We start from the raw sequence: 19,525 nt of genomic DNA on the forward strand, positions 1-19,525 counted from the left end.
CTTGGGTGTTTATAAGTATATTTTTTCAACATTTCTTTCTCTTAAAACGGAAATAATTTTTAAAATCTTCTTTTTTTATACCCACATTTCATCGCTTGCAAATGGATAACTTTTTCAAAAATATTTTTTTATTGTAAGAAAAGTGAGTGTCGTGTTTATATTTTAAAACACTTTCAAAAATCAGAATTTCAACATTCAATTTGAAAAAGTCCTGTGTAAAGTGGGTCAAGGGTTGTGGATTGTGGGTCAGTATAATATTGTCACTAATACTTACCAATTGGATAAATGAACAAAAAATTAATAAAATTATTTGCAGGTACTCTTTTAAAAGGAATAAAAAGTGGAAACAAGGATTGTAAATATGCACAACTAACTACACATTATTAATTTTTTCAATATTATTAATATATTTTGGTACTCCTCGCTAAAGTGGCATCTCGATGTAGACTCTTTATTTTAACCACTGTTCTCCGTTCTCTGAAATAGTTGATAATTGTATATTCAACGCCACCAGGTGTTATGTGTAACCTACTTTAATACGTCTTCCAAACATTGAATGGAATGTCACGGTTGCTGTCGACTTGGTTCCCGTTTTTTGGTTGAAAACTGAACATCGATCGTAAGGCGGACAATATAGATGCAAACTTATGGCGGTATCATAACTGGAAACATTTTCGACTCGATGCAAACCCAGCGAATCTAAAATTACCAGTTTTTATTCTATTTCGCATTAATTTATACGTCCACATATTTTATCCTTGCTAAAATAAGCTATCTGACAAAAATATAATTTGAACTACTGCCTAACTCTAAAATGCAAGTAAATAAATTTAATTGATTGTAGCCCAGATATACCATACCGCTTTCAAAGCACTAAAAGGCACTCTATAGACTGTAGGGAAAACTAGTAATTACCAAATCACCAAATTTTTCTAAACTTCATTCTTTAAGTTTCTCAAACTTCTTTGCTATGCTATGCTATGTAACAAAATGGATTTCAGTACATTTGGAGTAATATTTGTGCTATGAAATCTTATTCAATTATCAAGTATTCCAATATTATTAAATGGTGCATCCCTATAAACTTTTTGTTTCAAACATCACCATAACAAAACCTCTAATGGGATCCTTTCTGAGAGATCCTGTCTGAAACGAGTTAAAATTCTAAGTGCGCCGAATGTGGTTATAAAACGTGCACCAACCTTTGGCTATATTAATATTGTAAATGTGCAGTTAGTAAAAAAATACTATATGCTAAGTACTAAATGACCACACTGGAAGAGCTACCATTCGTTGTTTTCTTGAGTCTCAAGTAATGCGAATAAATTGTAAACCCTGTGCTCCTTTTTCTCGACACATCTCTTTCTGAATGTTAGCACGCACGTCCTTTAAATCGCAATCAAGAATAATAAATTAAACAATTAACCTAACTTTTTGCCAGTATCAACTTATATAATATTTATCTACTGTTTTATGACGCCACGACAGACACGGCCTTTAAGCTATGCTTTCTAAAACATATTAACTAACCAAAACCAACTTTTCTGAGATCGGTTGCATTTTTCAGAAACTTATCAAATAGCTCATTGTAGGGTTACTTACCATTGATATAACAAACGTCGTTTAAATTTAAGCGGGTTCTGCGAATTTCCTCGAGTTCTTGTCCTTCTTCTTTCGGCCAGCCGTATCTAATTTCTTCGAGTGACCCTTGGAGGATCTTCATGAAGCAGTGCGAGTTTGCGTGGTCGTGTATGCTGGCTCCCTGACCTTCACCCCAACACAAAGCCATGAGGTTGTATTTGCCGTTTCCGTCGTCCACCAAATTTCTCGTGTACCTTGAATGGAAATTTAACCCTAACAAGGTTTTTATTAAATTACTAATTTTTACTTTTAACGACATTGTTTAACTCTTCGCCCCATTGTTTTGAATGAATGTCAGATGTTGGGAACGGGGTTCCCCCATTAGATAGGTACTCTCTAGAAAGTATATCTACACAAAAGTAAATTGGAAGATAAAAGTGTCCGGTATTCTCGTAACTCTCACGCTTAATTTCGACACAATGTTAGATTTATGAATTCATTCAGATTAAAGTAGATTTCTAAAAATGTCTATCAAAGGTCGTTGCTTTTTTCCATACCGTGGAATATTGTTTGTGGTGATTATTCTCAATAACATTTTTTACGATAACAATAATTCACGCTCGTTTGCAATCTGACCTCATGCCTCTAAATATTTTGCAAAGGATTTTGCCGAGAGATGAGTCTTATCTTTCTAATTAAAATAAATAAATAAAAATGGTAAATACAAGTAAAAAAACTATCGATTTTCTGAAACCCAATGTTTCTGTTGATTTGTTGGACCATAAAAACTCCAATTTGCCTTTCAAAGACTTAAATTTTGGTTACACTACATTTCTGCGTGATCTATACATGAAAAGCGTTGTTTGATTTACAGTATTGCTCAATTATAGATTACGAAACTAATCAGGGTCCATTTATCCTGATAATCACTAGAATGAAGAAATTGTACATTTGCTAATAATAAGCTACTGTTATTAGTTTGTTCCTTTTTCCTTATATCCAAGCTCAAGAACGTTTTCTAAATGTCCACATATTTAATTTTGTTTATAACTTTGTCAATGTATTCTATTGTAAGGGGTGCTTTTTTTCGATGTATAGAACTTTAAGTTGCAATAAAACAACGATGGATTATTCGATTGACATGAATTTTACTTATTCGAAAGATAATCTTATGGCATTCCATTTTAAATATGATTTCTGGCATATGACCGACACGGCTGGTGCGGATGTAGTCCAAACTAGACGTCCAATTTTCGATGACTTTTTCCAACAGTTGTGGCCGTATATCGGCAATAACACGGCGAATGTTGTCTTCCAAATGGTCAAGCGTTTGTGGCTTATCCGCATAGACCAATGACCAATGACGAACAACGAATGACAGAAAGTAGTCTAGCGGTGTTAAATCACAAGATTTTCGAGGCCAATTCACAGGTGCAAAACGTGAAATTAGGCGGTCACCAAACGTGTCTTTCAATAAATGGATTGTTGCGCCGTCTTGTTGAAACCACATGTCCTGGACATCATGGTTATTCAATTCAGGAATGAAAGAGTTAGTAATCATAGCTCTATACCGATCACCATTGACTGTAACGTTCTGGCCATCATCGTTTTTGAAGAAGTACGGACCAATGATTCCACCAGCCCATAAAGCGCACCAAACAGTCAGTTTTTCTGGATGTTACGGTGTTTGGACATACACTTGAGGATTAGCTTCACTCCAAATGTGGTAGTTGTGTTTGATTTCGTAGCCATTCAACCAGAAGGGTGCTTCATCGCTAAACAAAACTCGCTTATGAAAATCGGGAACAACGGCAATCTCGTTTTGGGCCTATTCGACGAATCTACGCCTTTCTTAATGATCGTTTGGCTTCAATTCTTGCACGAGTTGGATTTTGTAACCACGTAAACCAAGATCCTTACGCAAAATCTTCCATAAAGTGGATGGACACAGATCCAATTTCTGTGCTCGATAGCGGCTGGACTCATTCGGGTCTTCCTCAATGCTACGCTCTACAGCAGCAATAGCTTCTTCTGTACGCACCGTGCGGCGTCTCTGGGGATGCGAGTTATCAATAAGAGTAAACGTGGTGCGAAAACGTTCCATGGTTTTTTTTGTATCAGCTTCTCCTTTGGAGGTTGCTGATCACCATGGCCTACCTTCAATTTTGATACTGCTGATCTAAATACTTCAATTGACGATAGACCAAAGCATTCTCGAAGATTGCGCAACCAAGAGATTCGTCGGCGCCCTACACTTCGTCTACCTACAATTTTAAAGAGTATTTCGAGTTCTTTGCCCATTCTTCCTAACACTTCCTCGTTTGCAGTTTTACTCATCCACAAGAGTCAGCATGCGTCCATAAGTCCACATTTCCCTCCTTGTGGTTTCTCTATTCAGCGTCCAGCCTCCCAAGCCATTAAACAACACGGGAAGTACACAACATTGGAAGACTTTTGTTCTCACTCTTAGTGATACGTCCGGAGCCGTCAAAACATTTTTCATTTTTATGAAGACTTTTCTTGCTTGTTCAATACCAGGATTTCCTGTTTATGTTGAACGTCTTCATTAATTATAGTGCCAATTGTTTTCCCGTCTACGATGAGCTGACCTGTTGCTTGCTTCCTTTTTGTTATCACCATCATTTAAGTCTTGTTGATGTTCATGTTGAGACCGCAATCTTTGCTGCCGTTCACTACTTTGTTTAATAGGCTCTGTAAATCCTCGAGAGAGCCCGCACAAAAAGCAGTGTCGTCAGCGTACCTAATATTAAGGTAAGGATTTTCCCATTTATTACTATCCCAGCGGATTCGTCTTCCAATGCTTCTCTGAAAATGTTCTCCGAATATATATTGAATAGCATTGGAGACAAGATACACCCCTGACTGACATTCTTCCGTATGCTGACCTCTTCGAAGAGAGTGTTATCTATTCTGACCTTAGCGGCTTGACCCCAATACGTGACAGTCGATGTTCAGTTTTTGTAGGATTTCCATTAGTTCTTCTTGCCTGGCATTATCAAACAGATCCTGATTGAGGTCTAAGCATCTCTGGGCAAGAACATTAAATGCGAAAATGGCTTCCCGAGTTCTAAGCCCATTGCGGAATCCAAATTGCGTGTCAGAGGTTTCAGTTTCGTTTATGTTGTGTATTCTGGCGTGCACGATTCCTAATAGTATTTTCAGAATATGGCTCATTAAATCTGAGTATTGCTCTTTAAAAACTCGCGAAGTACGAGCATCTCTCACTTCCCTCTTGACTGTCCCATTTTCAACCATTTTTTCTTACAGTTGACTTCGGAGCTTTGGTCATGTCAATTGTTTTTATTGCTGCTCCTACTTCCCGTTTTGAATTTCTTATAAAATTGTAAGCATTCAAAATAACTTGTTTAGCATCCGAAGACAAATGCATCCGTTTTTTTATTTGCCGAGGTAGTTCGTCTTCTAAATTGACTTCGTTTTCAAATTCTGCGTTGTTTTCCATGTCTTCTTCTAACATGCTTCATTCCACGGTCTCCACATTTTAGAGTGTAGCGTACAGGTGAAAACATAAATACGTACTTACTGGCAAGATTACAGTCAAATACCTGCGTAACATATACGAACATATCGCAAATTTGATTAAACTCTTAAGAATGATACATATCACCTGATGTTAAAATAAATGCTTCTACTTATTCGAAAATACCCCGCAACATTAATGCTTGATAAAATTTAAAACGGTCAAATACAGATATTTCTTTACGGTCCATCTCAGGTGAGACCTACTTAATGAAGAATAAACATCTGTTGGGATAGGTTTTGCCACTATCTTGCGAAGGTCTACGGTTAAGGTACTGTAAAATTCATAAAATGTCACAGCAATAGATGCACTATATTTTTGGTCGTATTATAACATATTAGGAATAACGTGCTTCGAAGGTGTCGAAATTCATTTAACGGAGCAAGCAACTTTTGCCGGAAATTTAGAAGAACTGAATTTTCAACTTACCGCATTTTGTTGCAAATTTCAAAATTTAACAGATTTTAAAAAACAAAGGAACCCAAAACATGCAGTTAAGATACTTTAAAATAGTTAAAACGTGAAAGCAATAAATGCATTATATTTTTGGTCGTATTATACCTTGATATGTTACACACCTACTGTAATTTATATGTTTTTCTCTGGCTGGGTAATTTTAACTGACAATAAAAATTTAAAACCCTTACAAGTGGTACAATACAGAGAACCGGTATCTCAAATTGGACCAGAATATAGGAATGTTGAACCACTCGAAAATGAGTAAATAACGAAGAAAATACATCGGGCAGATATTTTAGAAACGTATTTTATTTTACAAAAGCTTTAGTTATGCATACAAAAGTCACATGTAAATGTGTTATCTTTTTTCTTCGACGGCTTTCCCAAATCTAAATTAACTTTGCTCTCAATTGCTCGAATCGGTTTAATTTTGTCCTGATGAACCTGTGGGGAACCTAGAATTTCTTCAATACTACCTGTGAGGGTGACTGGGGTCCTAATACAGAGTTCGGCGTTGATGATGTTAATGGTTTTGATTCTAACTTAATGTTTTCTTTTGAAGTGTTGTTTTTTAGAAATTCGCTTGCTTGTTTACGTTTCTTTACAGTTAGAACATCCGCAGCAGCATCATTCACCAACTTCACTGAATATATTTCTGTCGACTGACTAGAATCCATTAGCTACTTGCTATTGAGACACGGCATGGCCAGGATTAGGTTTAAGTCATTTCCCATTTGCTTCGTTGTAGTAAAGCTTTTGCGTCTTAAAAACCACTACATTTAGACGTTGTAGTATGCCGTGGAAGTTGTAACATGACACCATTAGTACATGCCACATCTATAGACTCAATATTTATGAATGTATGAATGTATTCATCAAGAACTAATGATTCTTTCTTTTCTTTGGTGGGTTTCACAACTTGAATGGATGTTTCCAACCACTTCACAAACAGCTACACTACATTTTTTTGCCACTGTGGAGAATTCTGATTCCTCTACGTTAAGTATTTTTGTTGAGTGGAAATAACTGTCATCGATTATTTTTTCAAGAAGATCACTATAGACCTGTGGTATTATTATTTCTGTACGGTATCATTAGGGACAACATAATTAATAAATTTTCTTCAAAAAAGAAATGTGCGCCAATGACATTACGGGAATTAATGAAGTTATCAAGTACTGGTTGGTCGTCGAACCTAAGCAAATCACACGAAACACCGGCGTTATATGTTAATTTAATTATTTTAAATTAATTTAATTACTTTCCAAAAATTTCGCTAATAACTAGTTGGTATTGTTTTCGCATATCTCTTCTTTATTGTGTACCGATGTGGATGCACCGCCAGTTACAGAAATGCTTTGTAGTTGTTGTTTTTGAAATTTCAATTTTAATTAACCTTAATGATTCAAGACCAATTTCGAATTACCGCTCTATCTAGGCTGTTCCGATTCCTGACGTTGTTTTTACGAATTGCGTTATTTGTTTAGCTGTGCAAATTGTATTTAAGACGAGTGCGTCAGAGGATTTCAAAACTGTATTCGTAGATTAACACGCATATTGTGTAGTTGTTGTAATATGAATTATTTCAATCAATCAATTATTATTTAATATTCGTTTTACTTAGACCACCCTTTACCATTTCAAAAAAAGTAACTGTTATTAAATATTTATTTTTTAATTAATTGATAATTAGTGTTGCTATAATGTTTTTCGTGATAATAGTTTTATTAATTTACTTGGACACTTGTTTTTGGGTTCATTTAACCACCAACAATTAAATATTAAAAAAATAGCCTATTAAATTAAAATTAAAATTAAAATTAAAATTAAAATTTTAAAAAGAGAACAATGAAGAAATAAATTAGGGAAATGGAAACACTTTTCAATCAAATTCGAATATCCTCATTTGAAATTATAACCCAACAATTAATATTTAGTTTAAAGCAAAAACTAAAATTTTTATCCATTTAAATTGAAATTTCTCTTTTTAAAATCCGTAGGCTTGAAGGGGAAAAAATGCCTAGTGACTCATAAAATTATTTTTGCAACTTGACTGTCAGAAAAATTTGAAATATTTATATAATTTTGTTGCAATAATTTTACCGAATTAGCTATATTAACAATTAATTAAAATAATTAAAAAATGTACATTTTTTTTATCTTTAATACTTTTAGATTTAATTAATCAATTAAATAGAACGTTGAAAAAATAAATTGGGGGAAGGGATATATACATATATATATATATATATATATATATATATATATATATATATATATATATATATATATATATATATATATATATATATATATATATATATATATATATATATATATATATATATATATATATATATATATATATATATATATATATATATATATATGATGACACTATATTCCGGGATATCATCCGTTCGCTCGTTGAACTCCGACTGGAATCCTGCTTCCGACTGGAATCCTGCAGACGTTTCGCCAAAATCTCACTTGGCATCTTCAATGCTCGCGCTCCGAAAACACTTCGAACACTGTTTTCGGGTGGGTGGTTTTCTGAGCGTAAAATTTTCACGCTTTGAAAGTCAAACGAGTGCTGATTCTCCCTGGCATGGCTCGAAAGAGCGGTGTTATTTTTTTTGTCATATTTATGGCCGTTTAAGCGACTTTTTAAGTATTGACTAGTTTGTCCGATGTAGACACCGTTATAATTTTGGCATGGTATTTGATACACAACGTGGCTTTTTTTCTCGTCAGGGATTTTTGATTTTAATTTACCAAAGTTTTGTTCTAATAGATTATAACCTTTGTGTGCCACCGTAATATTGTGTTGTTTGAAAGCATTGCTTAAATTTTCCGATAGCCCTGGAACGTACGGTAATGGGAGATATTGTTTTTGAGTATTTTTCTTTTCGGATTTGTTACCAGCATTTTGATTGTAAAATTTATGTATCCGTTTTTTGAAAATTTTCTTTATTAATACCTACATCCGGATAACTAGTCTAGAAAGTTAATGACGATATTTTTTTCGATCTCTATTGTAAATTGAAGTTTGTCGTTGTATGAATTAAAATTCTTTAATTGTGGTTTGATGTTCATTTTTTTTTGTGAAACCTATCTGAAAAATGCAGTACAAGTTAGGACATCTTCCAGAAGAGTGGCTTCGTTCATTTCGTTTCGTTTCGTTACCAAAAGTCTGGTGTCCCATTTTTTGAATCTCTTTGCGAATTTTGCGTAATAAGCTCTTCAAACAGTGTTGGCGGCATCTGTCAGTTTGGGTTTAAAAATTGTTTTGGGATAAGAGAAGCTATAGTCAGCATACAAACTTTGTTTCAAAATTGTCAGGACCAGGGACCAGATTACGCAAAGGCTTTCGATAATGAAAAACATGATCTTCTGATATCGTACCTAAAGGCAGTTTCATCTGAAATCAGAAAGCAGAGCAAAAACAAGTCGCTCAACAACGGTGCAGTTTGGTATAAAAAAAGTGTTAGACAGGGTTGCGTTTTATCACCGATGCTTTTCAATATATCGTGAGTAGGAATATGGATCTAGTGACGCACCTTAAAAAGTTTAGCAAACGTGTTGCATAGTATACTATTTCAACGAACTTTAGTTTTTGGGTACATTTTCGCAAAACAACACGACCGACCGTCAGAATTGACAAACGTCAAAATTCAAGCCGTGCGGTAAAATCTCCGAAAACATCCGATTGGTCTGAAACGTTCGAAGTGGTTCGGGTCAGTAGAACAAGAAACTCACGTGGTAAAATGGCGCTTTCCGCATTCTAAATCGTATTTTACAGCACGGAACGGAAAAAAATCTTTACTTCATCCAAAGTTGGCAATAAGGATCTAACGTTGATGTGGCCAAGTCTTAAGTTATTAAAAAAAAGTTTTCTTTTGAGACGCCATTGCAAAAACATTATACTGCACTAAAATATCGAAGTAGATTCGATTGCTCCCAAACCCGGAAATGGCCCAATTGAAACGAAACGGACGTAGTAAAATGACACTTTTCGATATTTGGTCTCAAAAGATAGTTATAGTTGGCTATGACTTCATGTTGATAGAATAAGCAACATAATGTTTTAGTGCGATTTTGAAAGGTCTATCGAACCAAAAAAAAATCAAAGTTAAACCGCATACAAACACTTTACAAGGGTGTACAGCCTTAAGCAGAGAACAAACATTCGAAACATGATATAATTTGATATAGTTGGGTTCTGTAAAAGAAGAATTTGCTGCCAATTTATTCTTTAAAAAATCTCTAATAGTGCTTCTCTCATCTATCATCTCTTTTGTTAAATAGTCCCAGTTGATCGTGGCTTTAGGTTGAACTAATAAACACAACAAGTAAATTGGTTAAGGCTGTCGCGGCCCGTTGATAAGCTATTATCTTCATTCGGGTTTAAAGGCCGTCGTCGATTGGAATTACTTCCTAACGTTTCGCTAGCACGAGTGGCGAGCTTCTTCAGAGGTCCTTCCATCTCCGATGTTGGACGTAGACTGACGATTTCTCCTGCGCAGGTTGTATTTATGCCGATTGGTGGTGGGCAGGGCTTGTTCCGCTTCGGTTGGACTCGGGATATCGATGGGTACTGCTCGGGCGTTCCTAAGGATCGGGTTCCAGATTTGGTTGAGTCTAAGGGTCTCCTCCTTTCGGTTGAAATTGTATGGGTGTTTTTGTATCTCAATGGCTTCCCTGACTAGTCTGTTGTGATAGCCGTTGACCGATGCTAGTAACTTACAGCTCTCAAAGTGTATCCTGTGAGGAAGCGAGGTAAGAAGCTGGGCCACACAGTTTACAGAAAACCAACCCATATGGACAGATACCTGCATGCTCTATCCAACCATCACCCAAGTCAAAAGTATGGGGTTATCAGAACCCTGACAGAACGAGCCCGAAGGATTTGCGAACCGGAGAACCTCCAGATGGAACTTGAACACCTAAAAACTGCGTTCGAGGCAAATGGTTACAGTAAGAGGGAGATCGAGAGATCAATGAACTCAAGATCATCAAGATCACGGGATACCGAACAACGACCCTCCACCTCTCACGCATATCTGCCGTATATTCCGAGTGTCACCGACAGGATTGGCAGAGTATTGAAAAGACACGACATCAAAACAATCTTTAAGCCTACAAAGAAGATCCAGCAGACCATCAGGTCAGCGAAGGACAAGAGGGGCTCACTTTCAGCTGCGGGAGTCTAGCGCATTCCGTGTTCATGCGGAAAGGTCTACATCGGAACTACCAAGAGATCAATGGGAACGAGACTTAAGGAGCATAAAGCAAGCTGCAGGCTAGGACATACAGAGAAGTCTGCAGTGGCTGAACACGCACTGGGCAGCGGGGAACATAGGATACACTTTGAGAGCTGTAAGTTACTAGCATCGGTCAACGGCTATCACAACAGACTAGTCAGGGAAGCCATTGAGATACAAAAACTCAACCAAATCAGGAACCCGATCCTTAGGAACGCCCGAGCAGTACCGATCGATATCCCGAGACCAACCGAAGCGGAACAAGCCCCGCCCACCACCAATCGGCATAAATACAACCTGCGCAGGAGAAATCGTCAGTCTACGTCCAACATCGGAGATGGAAAGACCTCTGAAGAAGCTCGCCACTCGTGCTAGCGAAACGTTAGGAAGTAATTCCAATCGACGACGGCCTTTAAACCCGAATGAAGATAATAGTTTAAAGACAACAAGATTTTAAAGCACTTTTCAGATTTAAGGTTTTAAAAAGGTGTACAATTCTTAAGTGGGATGTTGTATAATTTTCTTAAATAATTTTCTCCTACTTGTATAGGTTGTCTCTATCTTTTGCGATTTAATTCACGAATGAAAAAATTACTCAGTGGTGAAATATTGGAAACCTTAAGCCCCAAAATTATTCCAACATTTGAAATTTTGAAATTTACTTTCCCAGGATAATTCACTATGGTATTTTTGGTCATTTAAATACTCATTTAATTAATAATTCATTAAAATAATAAACCAACATTGAAGGCAGTTGAATCCCATGAACAAAAACGTAACGCAATTTTCAATAAAATTTGAAAGTGCTTCTGCGTTTTCTTTTAAATTTAAACTTAAAATTTAATTTAAGGCGAAATCCAAAATTTAAAGTCTTTAAATTGAAAGTCCCTTTTTAAAACAGAATTAGCCTAGATCTTTACTAAATTTTTTTTGCAAATTTAGTGTGAGTATGATTCGAAATAATTCTACAAATTTATTGGAAATACGTTAAGAGAAGGAAAATAATTTTCAATCAAATTTGAAGATGTTGCTGCCTTCTCTTCTCTTAAATTGAAACTTAAAATTTAATATAAGCCGAAAGTCAACATTTGAATCCATTTAAATGGAAACTATTTTTTTAAAAATGTTTTAATAAAAAGATAGCGTTTGAAGCGAGGGAAAATATTTTTTGAAATTTAACTGTTAGGAAAATAAAAAAATACTTATATAAATTTGTTGAAATCATTTTTCCAAATTACATTCTTATATCCCTATCCATCTTTCGCGATTTTAAAATATATAAAATTAATTTACGTATAAAATAAGCAATAATAAGTAACCTATTGGTTAAATATTTACAATCTTCGATCTTAAAATTATACCAACGTTTGGAATTGACTTTCCCAAGTTCACTCGCGATGGTTTCGTTCATTTCATTGACAAGTCCTTTAATTAACAATTAATTAAGATAATAAACCATTTTTACATTTGCTTTATTTGTAAATACGAAATAAATTGCAAAAAATTCAAGACAGTTACAATAACGTAGTCCATAAATTTTGTAAATAATTCAAAACATGGAGACATTGAAGAAATACATTAGGTGAAGGAAGTATATTTTGCAACGAGTGTAGTAAATGACATTAGTGGTGAAATATTTAGAATCTTTTGTCTCAAAACTATTCCAACGTTTGATATTGAATTTTTTCTTTCGTTCATTTCATTGGTCACTGGTTTAATTAATAATTATTTAAAATAATAAAAAAATAAAAAAGATAATTAAAATAACATAGTTAATAGAATCCCATAAACAAAATGGAACTTTGAAGAATTAAAATATTGAAGGAAAAAAGAATTAAATCAAATTTAAAAGTGCTCCTGTTTTTTGTTCTCTTAAATTAAAACATAAAATTTAATTTAAGCCGTAAGTCAACATTTGATTCTATTTAAATTTAAACTCCCTTTCGAGAAACAACAAACAAAGTTTGTAAGTTTGAAGCGAGGAAAATATTTTTTGCAAATAATTTTGTTGGAATTACCTTTTTTAATATGTTATCTTTATCTTTCTCGATTTTAAAATACATAAATTCTCATTCGCTATAGCAGTTGCGTTCATTTCATTGATCAATCTTTTAATTAACAATTGATTAAGATATTAAACCATAAATAAATGACAAAAATAGTCAAATTTCAAACTGCGGCGGTTTTTCTTTACATTAGAAATAGAATAGAATTATCGAGGGCACCCTTACCTGTATCTGTCAAACTTGGCGTATTTCTTCCATTCCACAGGGTTGGACTTGTACGATCGCATCACGTAATGGACCAGTTCGATGTTGATCGAGTCTTTTTCAAAAATACGGTTCAGTTCCCTTATAAGATCCGACAGCGACCCTACTTCAGGTAACGAATGTCCCAAGTATTTGGACAAGTTAATTTCGCAAAATTCCTCGCGAGTAACGTCGTCGTCGATCTCGTTGGAATACGCACAAACGGCCATCTTTTTACGAAAAAAAAAAAAGATAAAACGCGACCGAGGCAGCAGCTCAGAACTAATTGACAATCGCGATAGTAATAAGTAATTTATTTTCTTCTGGACGGCCCGGTTTTGATTATCAATATCTCCTCCTCACTTGGTGTTGTAATTTCGTTCGAAACTAATAAAACATCGGACGTTCTTCTTCAATATAAATAAATATCCCGTAGATAGGTATATGGCGAAGTTGACCATTAAATGACTAATTAAAATTGCAGTGTAGCATGGCCGTCGTTGCAGGAGGATTGTATCCATTTATTCAGCGAAATAAACGTATAATAAAAGTATTTTCAATTTTCGTATACAGGTCGCCTTCTTTTTATATAAGATTAGTGAAAACTCAATTTTGAAATGGTTATTTCACTATTAAAAGTACTCCTATCAAGTTTTTACTTCTCCTTTACATTTTTTTGTATTTCAAGTGCTTACCGTAGCGGATATCCACCTTTCTATTAAGGCTATCAATTTTTTTATGGGACCACTAAAAAGTCTATTTCACACGGTTAAGTATTAAAAGTTTAATTAGCGAGTTTTTATTTATAATTTTCCTTTTTTAGTTTAAAGTGCATACCGTAGGAGATATCCACCTTTTTTTTTGAGCTGTCAAAATTTATAGGATCACTGAAAAGTCACTTTTTAAATGGTTATTTATTTATTTAAAGTACTCTTATCAAGTTTTTATTTCCCCGTTAATTTTTTTTTCTATTTAAACTGCTTACTGTAGGGGATATCCACCTTTTCATTAAAACTATCAATTTTTTTTGTAGGATCACTAAAAAGGCAATTTTCACACGGTTAAGTCTTAATAGTTCTATTAGCGGGTTTTTGTTTGCCCTTTAGATTTTTTTCTATATTTGTTAAAAGTGCTTACCGTAGGGGATATCCACCTTTTTATTAAAGCTGTCAAATTTTAAGATCGCTGAAAAGTCAAGTTTTTATTTCCCCGTTAATTTTTTTTCTATTTAAACTGCTTACCGTAGGGGATATCCACCTTTTTATTAAACCTGTCAAATTTTAAGATCGCTGAAAAGTCAATTTTGAAATGGTTATTTAAGTATTAAAAGTACTCCTATCAAGTTTTTACTTCTCCTTTACATTTTTTTGTATTTCAAGTGCTTACCGTAGCGGATATCCACCTTTCTATTAAGGCTATCAATTTTTTTATGGGACCACTAAAAAGTCTATTTCACACGGTTAAGTATTAAAAGTTTAATTAGCGAGTTTTTATTTATAATTTTCCTTTTTTAGTTTAAAGTGCATACCGTAGGAGATATCCACCTTTTTTTTTGAGCTGTCAAAATTTATAGGATCACTGAAAAGTCACTTTTTAAATGGTTATTTATTTATTTAAAGTACTCTTATCAAGTTTTTATTTCCCCGTTAATTTTTTTTTCTATTTAAACTGCTTACTGTAGGGGATATCCACCTTTTCATTAAAACTATCAATTTTTTTTGTAGGATCACTAAAAAGGCAATTTTCACACGGTTAAGTCTTAATAGTTCTATTAGCGGGTTTTTGTTTGCCCTTTAGATTTTTTTCTATATTTGTTAAAAGTGCTTACCGTAGGGGATATCCACCTTTTTATTAAACCTGTCAAATTTTAAGATCGCTGAAAAGTCAATTTTGAAATGGTTATTTAAGTATTAAAAGTACTCCTATCAAGTTTTTATTTCCCCGTTAATTTTTTTTCTATTTAAACTGCTTACCGTAGGGGATATCCACCTTTTCATTAAAACTATCAATTTTTTTTGTAGGATCACTAAAAAGGCAATTTTCACACGGTTAAGTCTTAATAGTTCTATTAGCGGGTTTTTGTTTGCCCTTTAGATTTTTTTCTATATTTGTTAAAAGTGCTTACCGTAGGGGATATCCACCTTTTTATTAAACCTGTCAAATTTTAAGATCGCTGAAAAGTCAATTTTGAAATGGTTATTTAAGTATTAAAAGTACTCCTATCAAGGATTTATTTCCCTGTTAATTTTTTTTTCTATTTAAACTGCTTACCGTAGGGGATATCCACCTTTTCATTAAAACTATCAATTTTTTTTGTAGGATCACTAAAAAGGCAATTTTCACACGGTTAAATCTTAATAGTTCTATTAGCGGGTTTTTGTTTGCCCTTTAGATTTTTTTCTATATTTGTTAAAAGTGCTTACCGTAGGGGATATCCACCTTTTTATTAAAGCTGTCAAATTTTAAGATCGCTGAAAAGTCAATTTTGAAATGGTTATTTAAGTATTAAAAGTACTCCTATCAAGTTTTTATTTCCCCGTTAATTTTTTTTTCTATTTAAACTGCTTACTGTAGGGGATATCCACCTTTTCATTAAAACTATCAATTTTTTTTGTAGGATCACTAAAAAGGCAATTTTCACACGGTTAAGTCTTAATAGTTCTATTAGCGGGTTTTTGTTTGCCCTTTAGATTTTTTTCTATATTTGTTAAAAGTGCTTACCGTAGGGGATATCCACCTTTTTATTAAACCTGTCAAATTTTAAGATCGCTGAAAAGTCAATTTTGAAATGGTTATTTAAGTATTAAAAGTACTCCTATCAAGGATTTATTTCCCTGTTAATTTTTTTTTTCTATTTAAACTGCTTACTGTAGGGGATATCCACCTTTTCATTAAAACTATCAATTTTTTTTGTAGGATCACTAAAAAGGCAATTTTCACACGGTTAAGTCTTAATAGTTCTATTAGCGGGTTTTTGTTTGCCCTTTAGATTTTTTTCTATATTTGTTAAAAGTGCTTACCGTAGGGGATATCCACCTTTTTATTAAAGCTGTCAAATTTTAAGATCGCTGAAAAGTCAAGTTTTTATTTCCCCGTTAATTTTTTTTCTATTTAAACTGCTTACCGTAGGGGATATCCACCTTTTCATTAAAACTATCAATTTTTTTTGTAGGATCACTAAAAAGGCAATTTTCACACGGTTAAATCTTAATAGTTCTATTAGCGGGTTTTTGTTTGCCCTTTAGATTTTTTTCTATATTTGTTAAAAGTGCTTACCGTAGGGGATATCCACCTTTTTATTAAAGCTGTCAAATTTTAAGATCGCTGAAAAGTCAATTTTGAAATGGTTATTTAAGTATTAAAAGTACTCCTATCAAGGATTTATTTCCCTGTTAATTTTTTTTTTCTATTTAAACTGCTTACTGTAGGGGATATCCACCTTTTCATTAAAACTATCAATTTTTTTTGTAGGATCACTAAAAAGGCAATTTTCACACGGTTAAGTCTTAATAGTTCTATTAGCGGGTTTTTGTTTGCCCTTTAGATTTTTTTCTATATTTGTTAAAAGTGCTTACCGTAGGGGATATCCACCTTTTTATTAAACCTGTCAAATTTTAAGATCGCTGAAAAGTCAATTTTGAAATGGTTATTTAAGTATTAAAAGTACTCCTATCAAGTTTTTATTTCCCCGTTAATTTTTTTTCTATTTAAACTGCTTACCGTAGGGGATATCCACCTTTTCATTAAAACTATCAATTTTTTTTGTAGGATCACTAAAAAGGCAATTTTCACACGGTTAAGTCTTAATAGTTCTATTAGCGGGTTTTTGTTTGCCCTTTAGATTTTTTTCTATATTTGTTAAAAGTGCTTACCGTAGGGGATATCCACCTTTTTATTAAACCTGTCAAATTTTAAGATCGCTGAAAAGTCAATTTTGAAATGGTTATTTAAGTATTAAAAGTACTCCTATCAAGGATTTATTTCCCTGTTAATTTTTTTTTTCTATTTAAACTGCTTACTGTAGGGGATATCCACCTTTTCATTAAAACTATCAATTTTTTTTGTAGGATCACTAAAAAGGCAATTTTCACACGGTTAAGTCTTAATAGTTCTATTAGCGGGTTTTTGTTTGCCCTTTAGATTTTTTTCTATATTTGTTAAAAGTGCTTACCGTAGGGGATATCCACCTTTTTATTAAACCTGTCAAATTTTAAGATCGCTGAAAAGTCAATTTTGAAATGGTTATTTAAGTATTAAAAGTACTCCTATCAAGGATTTATTTCCCTGTTAATTTTTTTTTTCTATTTAAACTGCTTACTGTAGGGGATATCCACCTTTTCATTAAAACTATCAATTTTTTTTGTAGGATCACTAAAAAGGCAATTTTCACACGGTTAAGTCTTAATAGTTCTATTAGCGGGTTTTTGTTTGCCCTTTAGATTTTTTTCTATATTTGTTAAAAGTGCTTACCGTAGGGGATATCCACCTTTTTATTAAAGCTGTCAAATTTTAAGATCGCTGAAAAGTCAAGTTTTTATTTCCCCGTTAATTTTTTTTCTATTTAAACTGCTTACCGTAGGGGATATCCACCTTTTTATTAAACCTGTCAAATTTTAAGATCGCTGAAAAGTCAATTTTGAAATGGTTATTTAAGTATTAAAAGTACTCCTATCAAGTTTTTACTTCTCCTTTACATTTTTTTGTATTTCAAGTGCTTACCGTAGCGGATATCCACCTTTCTATTAAGGCTATCAATTTTTTTATGGGACCACTAAAAAGTCTATTTCACACGGTTAAGTATTAAAAGTTTAATTAGCGAGTTTTTATTTATAATTTTCCTTTTTTAGTTTAAAGTGCATACCGTAGGAGATATCCACCTTTTTTTTTGAGCTGTCAAAATTTATAGGATCACTGAAAAGTCACTTTTTAAATGGTTATTTATTTATTTAAAGTACTCTTATCAAGTTTTTATTTCCCCGTTAATTTTTTTTTCTATTTAAACTGCTTACTGTAGGGGATATCCACCTTTTCATTAAAACTATCAATTTTTTTTGTAGGATCACTAAAAAGGCAATTTTCACACGGTTAAGTCTTAATAGTTCTATTAGCGGGTTTTTGTTTGCCCTTTAGATTTTTTTCTATATTTGTTAAAAGTGCTTACCGTAGGGGATATCCACCTTTTTATTAAACCTGTCAAATTTTAAGATCGCTGAAAAGTCAATTTTGAAATGGTTATTTAAGTATTAAAAGTACTCCTATCAAGGATTTATTTCCCTGTTAATTTTTTTTTTCTATTTAAACTGCTTACCGTAGGGGATATCCACCTTTTCATTAAAACTATCAATTTTTTTTGTAGGATCACTAAAAAGGCAATTTTCACACGGTTAAGTCTTAATAGTTCTATTAGCGGGTTTTTGTTTGCCCTTTAGATTTTTTTCTATATTTGTTAAAAGTGCTTACCGTAGGGGATATCCACCTTTTTATTAAACCTGTCAAATTTTAAGATCGCTGAAAAGTCAATTTTGAAATGGTTATTTAAGTATTAAAAGTACTCCTATCAAGGATTTATTTCCCTGTTAATTTTTTTTTTCTATTTAAACTGCTTACTGTAGGGGATATCCACCTTTTCATTAAAACTATCAATTTTTTTTGTAGGATCACTAAAAAGGCAATTTTCACACGGTTAAGTCTTAATAGTTCTATTAGCGGGTTTTTGTTTGCCCTTTAGATTTTTTTCTATATTTGTTAAAAGTGCTTACCGTAGGGGATATCCACCTTTTTATTAAACCTGTCAAATTTTAAGATCGCTGAAAAGTCAATTTTGAAATGGTTATTTAAGTATTAAAAGTACTCCTATCAAGGATTTATTTCCCTGTTAATTTTTTTTTTCTATTTAAACTGCTTACTGTAGGGGATATCCACCTTTTCATTAAAACTATCAATTTTTTTTGTAGGATCACTAAAAAGGCAATTTTCACACGGTTAAGTCTTAATAGTTCTATTAGCGGGTTTTTGTTTGCCCTTTAGATTTTTTTCTATATTTGTTAAAAGTGCTTACCGTAGGGGATATCCACCTTTTTATTAAAGCTGTCAAATTTTAAGATCGCTGAAAAGTCAAGTTTTTATTTCCCCGTTAATTTTTTTTCTATTTAAACTGCTTACCGTAGGGGATATCCACCTTTTCATTAAAACTATCAATTTTTTTTGTAGGATCACTAAAAAGGCAATTTTCACACGGTTAAATCTTAATAGTTCTATTAGCGGGTTTTTGTTTGCCCTTTAGATTTTTTTCTATATTTGTTAAAAGTGCTTACCGTAGGGGATATCCACCTTTTTATTAAAGCTGTCAAATTTTAAGATCGCTGAAAAGTCAATTTTGAAATGGTTATTTAAGTATTAAAAGTACTCCTATC

General features: G+C 33.2%; 1 protein-coding gene across 1 annotated transcript; it reads right to left on the bottom strand.

Moving 5' to 3' along the window:
- Positions 1–380: 380 nt before the first annotated feature.
- On the bottom strand, positions 381–13,457 carry LOC132702254 (cysteine dioxygenase type 1). The gene is made up of 4 exons (XM_060670791.1): positions 13,095–13,457; positions 1,603–1,835; positions 533–699; positions 381–477 (listed from the first exon to the last, which is right to left on the bottom strand). Exons 1-4 carry the CDS (start codon positions 13,340–13,342, stop codon positions 457–459), a joined length of 669 nt encoding a protein of 222 aa, XP_060526774.1. The 5' UTR covers positions 13,343–13,457; the 3' UTR covers positions 381–456.
- Between the last annotated feature and the right edge of the window lie 6,068 nt (positions 13,458–19,525).

Source organism: Cylas formicarius, unplaced genomic scaffold (genome assembly GCF_029955315.1).
Source record: "Cylas formicarius isolate icCylForm1 unplaced genomic scaffold, icCylForm1.1 PGA_scaffold_10__41_contigs__length_53128322, whole genome shotgun sequence".
NCBI classification, from domain to species: domain Eukaryota; kingdom Metazoa; phylum Arthropoda; class Insecta; order Coleoptera; family Brentidae; genus Cylas; species Cylas formicarius.